Consider the following 7,125-nt stretch of genomic DNA (forward strand, 5'->3'; position numbering starts at 1 on the left):
GTGTAATCTCCAAACAGTTAATACTGTTTTTGTAAAAGCCCTTAAATTAAAGCTCAAAGTATGCACTTCAAATGCATATAGCTGTGCGTTTAAAATACACTACACACCACAAAAACTGCTTTTATCCAACAAACTGTACCAAACTGGAACTACGCAGGTGCAGCTGTCTATTTTCCCACCACTTCAAACGTACTCATTCACAAATAATTTCATGAGCTCATTCTGAGACTCAGACATGAAGTTGGACTGAACTTACCAACAATGTTATTTTGTCTTTTGTAAAAGACAGTATCAGGAATATATATGGCACTACACAAAAATGTCTGTGTGGATGAGTAGGCTGGAAAAAAACACCATTAATGTTAACAGCTTTCATTTAATAACGTCTAACATTCTTACCAGTTATACTACATACAATACTTCTTTGTGTGTCAAAGAGCTTTTCAAAAAAACAAAAAACAAAGAACATATATGTTTAAAGCACTTCTGGTAGTAAACTGAGGTCCAACCGAGTAGTAGTAACCTATTCTTAATTAACTTTATGATTGCTGCCTTTTGCAGCACTGCAAATCTATCCTGTGTATCTTAATAGTGGTGATCATTTGGTAGCATTAACATCTTTTGGAGAACATGTGGTGCAAGAAGATAATGAGAGTAATGTTGCATCGACATAAGGTGAATTCACCTTCTCAAGAGGGTGGGGTGTTCAATACCATCCTACTCACGTTCTGAGGAATTGAAACTGAAGAGCTGAACAAAGCCTATTTGACTGTCTGTCCTCCTGACACATCGTGTACTTCTTTCTTACGTCTCACCATGAAACTTCTTGGAGCTCTGATCCTGGTTTTGAGTTTGTCTGCAGGTAAGAGCAACTTATGATTTATTCGTCTTGTTCTTTACCAGATAATCAGATAATCACTGGTCCTTTCAGCTCTTCTAATTTTATTTTTTCCATTAAAAGTTTGATTTAAAATACACTATAGTCATGTACAGCAAGCTATTATTAATGAAGTTTATGATTGCTGCCTTTTGCAGTAAAGGAAATCCATCTATGTGCATCTTAAAACTAGTGATCATTTGGTAGCATTAACTTTTTTGTAAACATATTGCACAATGTTGCATCGGCACAAAGTTTAAATTACCTCCTAAACAAGGCGGGGTGTTCAGTACCATCCTACTCACTTTCTGAGGAATTGAAATTGAAGAGCTGAAACATTAAAAGTTTGATTTAAAATACACTATAGTCATGTACAGATGCAAAACTATTTTAAAAATTGCCTTTATAAATCAAATTATGGAGCTCACTGTATTTTGTAATAGAAATGGCAGATCCTAAAGGCCTTTTCCCACAGCACCCAACATGCAGCGCTGCGCTTTGAAACACATTAATTTCAATTGCTTGCACTGCACAATAAGGTTCCATTTGCTTTTTATTGAAGAGCAGAGGCGGAGCCAGACATTTGAAACACCCGGGGCTTAGCCCTAAAGGGTAGTATGCATGTGGGATTTTTTTTTTTTTTTTGGGGGGGGGGGGGGGGGGGTAGAAATGATTGAAAGATTAATTGGCTCTGTTTTGAGTTTTGTTCAAAAAAGAATGACTTCATATAGGGAAAAGTATATATCACATATGCAGGACACCTTAAACTAGTTTTTTAATTAAGCAGCAAGGCAGAACAAAGTCGGGGCTGTATCAAGACACGAGGACTAAACCCCAATTCAACCAGACCCAGAACTGATCCGGAATTAAAACAGGACTACAACATTTCAAAATCAGGACTACTGAGGACTTAACCAAGACAGAACCAGAATCAGAACTAGATGATAGTAGCACTAAAAATCATCATATACCTGCACTACACTTATTTTTTTAATTCTACCAAAGTCCACTATTTAGATTGAGAAAAGTTTATATAATTATTTAGCCTTGTTGTGCAAACAAGCCTGCATAACTTAATAAATGTAGAATTTGAAAAATAGTAAACCTAAAAAGAAACACTAGGTACGAGATACATGAGTACCTATGATACGGTGATACTTTTGGTAAACAACCATTTGACTAACATGTGTGTCTCACCTGCTCTTGTTCCATCTCTGTTCTGTCCTCATTCTCTATCTCCCTCTCTGTTCCTCTCTCTCTCTCTCTCTGTTCCTCTCTCTCTCTCTCTCTGTTCCTCTCTCTCTCTCTCTCTGTTCCTCTCTCTCCCTCTCTGTTCCTCTCTCTCTCCCTCTCTGTTCCTCTCTCTCTCTCTCTTTGTTCCTCTCTCTCTCTCTCTCTGTTCCTCTCTCTCCCTCTCTGTTCCTCTCTCTCTCTCTCTGCTCCTCTCTCTCTCCCTCTCTGTTCCTCTCTCTCTCTCTCTGCTCCTCTCTCTCTCCCTCTCTGTTCCTCTCTCTCTCTCTCTGTTCCTCTCTCTCCCTCTCTGTTCCTCTCTCTCTCTCTCTCTGCTCCTCTCTCTCTCTCTCTCTCTCTGTTCCTCTCTCTCTCTCTCTGTTCCTCTCTCTCTCTCTCTCTGTTCCTCTCTCTCTCTCTCTCTCTCTGTTCCTCTCTCTCCCTCTCTGTTCCTCTCTCTCTCTCCCTCTCTGTTCCTCTCTCTCTCTCTCTCTCTGTTCCTCTCTCTCTCTCTCTGTTCCTCTCTCTCTCCCTCTCTGTTCCTCTCTCTCTCTCTCTCTCTGTTCCTCTCTCTCTCTCTCTGTTCCTCTCTCTCTCCCTCTCTGTTCCTCTCTCTCTCTCTCTCTCTGTTCCTCTCTCTCTCTCTCTCTGTTCCTCTCTCTCTCTCTCTGTTCCTCTCTCTCTCTCTCTCTGTTCCTCTCTCTCTCTCTCTCTCTCTGTTCCTCTCTCTCCCTCTCTGTTCCTCTCTCTCTCTCCCTCTCTGTTCCTCTCTCTCTCTCTCTCTCTGTTCCTCTCTCTCTCTCTCTGTTCCTCTCTCTCTCTCTCTGTTCCTCTCTCTCTCTCTCTCTGTTCCTCTCTCTCTCTCTCTGTTCCTCTCTCTCTCTCTCTCTGTTCCTCTCTCTCTCTCTCTCTCTCTCTCTGTTCCTCTCTCTCCCTCTCTGTTCCTCTCTCTCTCTCCCTCTCTGTTCCTCTCTCTCTCTCTCTCTCTGTTCCTCTCTCTCTCTCTCTGTTCCTCTCTCTCTCCCTCTCTGTTCCTCTCTCTCTCTCTCTCTGTTCCTCTCTCTCTCTCTCTGTTCCTCTCTCTCTCCCTCTCTGTTCCTCTCTCTCTCTCCCTCTCTGTTCCTCTCTCTCTCTCTCTCTCTGTTCCTCTCTCTCTCTCTCTCTGTTCCTCTCTCTCTCTCTCTGTTCCTCTCTCTCTCTCTCTCTGTTCCTCTCTCTCTCTCTCTCTCTCTCTGTTCCTCTCTCTCCCTCTCTGTTCCTCTCTCTCTCTCCCTCTCTGTTCCTCTCTCTCTCTCTCTCTCTGTTCCTCTCTCTCTCTCTCTGTTCCTCTCTCTCTCTCCCTCTCTGTTCCTCTCTCTCTCTCTCTCTCTGTTCCTCTCTCTCTCTCCCTCTCTGTTCCTCTCTCTCTCTCTCTCTCTCTGTTCCTCTCTCTCTCTCTCTGTTCCTCTCTCTCTCTCCCTCTCTGTTCCTCTCTCTCTCTCTCTCTCTGTTCCTCTCTCTCTCTCTCTCTCTGTTCCTCTCTCTCTCTCTCCCTCTCTGTTCCTCTCTCTCTCTCTGTTCCTCTCTCTCTCTCTCTGTTCCTCTCTCTCTCTCTCTGTTCCTCTCTCTCTCTCTCCCTCTCTGTTCCTCTCTCTCCCTCTCTGTTCCTCTCTCTCTCTCTCTCTCTCTCTGTTCCTCTCTCTCCCTCTCTGTTCCTCTCTCTCTCTCCCTCTCTGTTCCTCTCTCTCTCTCTCTCTCTGTTCCTCTCTCTCTCTCTCTGTTCCTCTCTCTCTCTCTCTGTTCCTCTCTCTCTCTCTCCCTCTCTGTTCCTCTCTCTCTCTCTCTCTGTTCCTCTCTCTCTCTCTCTCTCTGTTCCTCTCTCTCCCTCTCTGTTCCTCTCTCTCTCTCTCTGTTCCTCTCTCTCTCTCTCTCTCTGTTCCTCTCTCTCTCTCTCTCTCTGTTCCTCTCTCTCTCTCTCTCTGTTCCTCTCTCTCTCTCTCTGTTCCTCTCTCTCTCTCTCTCTCTGTTCCTCTCTCTCTCTCTCTGTTCCTCTCTCTCTCTCTCTCTGTTCCTCTCTCTCTCTCTCTGTTCCTCTCTCTCTCTCTCTCTCTGTTCCTCTCTCTCTCTCTCTGTTCCTCTCTCTCCCTCTTTGTGCTGACAATCATCAAATATACAGTTGAAACCAGATATTTACATACTCTTCAGATCAAAACACAAACACTTTTTTAATTGTAACATCAAATCAGACTAAATGTTTATTTTTTTAGATTGATAAATATAAAAAACATATTTGTTAACTTTAAGAGTAAAGAGAGAAACTACCTGTATTTCTTAATTGTAAATGGCACCAAATTGTATTCAAAACTGAGCCACACTTATTGACATCTCTTAATTTTCCCATTTCAAAAAAACAGGCTCTGTGTTTTGCCTTATATGCATCCACAGCTGTGCCACCAATTTACTCACATGGACTCTACTAACCTATCAGAAGCTTCTTCAGCTCAGAATGGAATCGTCTGGAGTTTTCTTATTAATTAACAATAAATTTAGTGTACATGTGCTCCTAAATTTGATGAAAGTGATAAAAAATAGACAGCTCTGTCTCTCTTTATTCTGACATTTAACTAATTCAAAAGATTTCAATATTTATTTATCCAAAACAAAACAAGTTTACTCTAAATTGATGTTGTACAGTAAAAAAATGTTCTTGTGTTTTCCATAAAGTGTATGTAAATATCTGGTTTCAACTGTGAATATACTGCTGTGTATTGAAATTCCTCTTGTTTTGCATAGAAATATACTGAACAACATACAAAGCATAATATATAAAATACTACCAGAGTTTTTTCTTTGAAAGAAGCCCCTTATGTCCATTCTTGTATATCAGTGCATTACTGAAACCGGTTTATTTAGCCGTGGAGGGCAACAACTGAAAATATGAAATAAACACAAATGTAAGCTAAGACTCTCTAAAGAAACAGCATTGTTGTTGTTCGGCTTTTCAAGAGCAAGTAACATAATATTGGTCAAGTGATCAGTTTGATATCAATCTTTCGTGATTCACCGTCATATTTACATTATTTGTACATACAAATGATTTGCTTTGGTACCTGGTCAAACTTAAGCTCTCCTTAGTATGGCTGGCTCCGTTTCTCCAACAGCGCATTCACAGGCAGCAGCTGCCCCGCCCTCTCGCTCAGTCGCTTAGGCTACGTTCACACTGCAGGCGAAAGTGCATCAAATCCGATTTTTTTGACCCTATGCGACCCATATCCGATCATGGTATGACAGTGTGAACGGCACAAATCCGATATTTTCAAATCCGATCTGGGTCACTTTCGTATGTGGTACTGAATCCGATACATATCCGATGTCTCAGAAAGCGACTGCTGTGTGAACGGTCAAGTCGCATTAAATCCGTCTTTTACGTCACTGACACAAGACAGACGCCAATTATCAGCGCCAGAGAAGCGCCTGATAAGACATCGCGAACGTTTCCTGGCCATCCGGTGAAACTGCTGGGAAGACAACGTTGGAGAAACGTTAACATTTTATTTGTACTGCATAACCTGCAGGTTCTGACAGAAATCTGCAACTATCCTTTGAAGCACCGCTCCTCTAAAACAGCAATAAGGATCATTATTAGGTTATCTACATTATTATGTAAATAACAAAATAACTTAAAGCAAAAATCGGGAAACATGAAGTCCGAAGTCTTTATATTAAGGCCATCAGTCAAACAATATAGTTTGTTCTGGGTCTAAACAGAGCGCGTTGTGTATGACGTCTTCGTTTGCGCATGCGGGCCGCTTTGAGCGTTCACACTAGAGCGCGTTTGCTGTCGCATTTTATTTGTAGTGTGAACGAGCAGACAAAAAAATCGGATTTGATCAAAAAATCGGAATTGAGCATTAAGACCTGCAGTGTGAACGTAGCCTTAGTGCCTGAGCTCGGATCATACCAATATCAGGGGGGATTCACGCACAGTCGTAAATTCCCACAGTGTGCACTATGTGCTTCGAATATTGTGTGTACTTTTTGTTTTATACAGTTGTCAGCCAGACATCTAACTATGAAAAAAATTACACTCCAAAATACCCCGGGCTTCTGACAAAACAACCCGGGCTTAAGCCCAGTAAGCCACCCCCACGGTCCGCCCCTGTTGAAGAGAGCTATTTACCTGCATATACTCTATAGATCTGCAGGGTATTATTTTATCTAATCTGGGTTCTTGTTGATTAGTTTTTTTGAGGAATTAAACTCCTGGTCCTTTGCCCTTTCTCTCTCTCTCTCTCTTTTTTAATTTCCTGGTGCATTCTCTGAGCTGTGGTACCACAAACTTTATAAGAAGCCTTTTCTCTGAATGAAAAAAAAAGCTTTTCTTCATCTCAGTAAGGCATCTGCAGTCTAATGGATGATGCTTTGTATTTGGAGAATCTTCATCTATGAATGACAGCTGTCTTTGTTTCTTTGCAGCATGTGGATTAAAATGCTACGTATGTGCATTCTCTGACCCTCACTCCTGCACTGATGCCTTAACTTGTCCTGCTGGTATGGACCGATGTTTCAGCCTTACTACAAGCGGTAAGTTGTTCTGCAGTGTATTAACAAGTGTTTAAAGCTGTAAATCATACATTTTATGAGCATAGCATTAGTTAAACTGAGGTTTTCCCATTATGTGTTGAAGGTACCGTCACTAAGAGCTGCATAAACAGTGTCTCATGTGTCAGTCCTATGAGCTGCTGTGAAGGGAACTTGTGCAACAGTGCTATACCAACTGGTCCCAGTGCTATGCTCCTGCTGGTGTCTTCAGCCATAATCACCATCTTCCTCTGAAGCTCTGGAACAACTACATCTTAATCGTGTTTTACTTTGTTCTTAACCAAAAATTACAACCCAGGAATATTAAGCCATTTTTTAAATAATGTATGGATATTTCTTTTCAATAAAACCACAATAATGTATCAACTACTGAATTGTTTAATTCCTAGGATTCTGCAATTCACATCACTACAGCAGAAAGATTTTTTTGTGAGCTC

The 7,125-nt window shown here is 41.5% G+C and overlaps 1 protein-coding gene across 1 annotated transcript; it reads left to right on the forward strand.

Moving 5' to 3' along the window:
* Positions 1 to 765: 765 nt before the first annotated feature.
* LOC146562780 (uncharacterized) lies at positions 766 to 7,049 on the forward strand. Its single transcript, XM_085294936.1, has 3 exons — positions 766 to 862; positions 6,563 to 6,670; positions 6,774 to 7,049. Exons 1-3 carry the CDS (start codon positions 817 to 819, stop codon positions 6,920 to 6,922), a joined length of 303 nt encoding a protein of 100 aa, XP_085151062.1. The 5' UTR covers positions 766 to 816; the 3' UTR covers positions 6,923 to 7,049.
* Positions 7,050 to 7,125: the final 76 nt, after the last annotated feature.

This window comes from Mchenga conophoros, linkage group LG12, assembly GCF_057382185.1.
Source record: "Mchenga conophoros isolate Kocher_MC1m ecotype Shallow Benthic linkage group LG12, M_conophoros_male_GT1.1, whole genome shotgun sequence".
Taxonomy (NCBI): domain Eukaryota; kingdom Metazoa; phylum Chordata; class Actinopteri; order Cichliformes; family Cichlidae; genus Mchenga; species Mchenga conophoros.

Excerpts from the sequence above, each read along its gene's own strand:
- LOC146562780 (XM_085294936.1), top strand. The coding sequence starts at position 817 with ATGAAACTTCTTGGAGCTCTGATCCTGGTTTTGAGTTTGTCTGCAG. Across the intron at positions 863-6,562 it reads GGTTTTGAGTTTGTCTGCAG|CATGTGGATTAAAATGCTAC; the intron begins GTAAGAGCAACT and ends GTTTCTTTGCAG. Across the intron at positions 6,671-6,773 it reads TTTCAGCCTTACTACAAGCG|GTACCGTCACTAAGAGCTGC; the intron begins GTAAGTTGTTCT and ends TATGTGTTGAAG.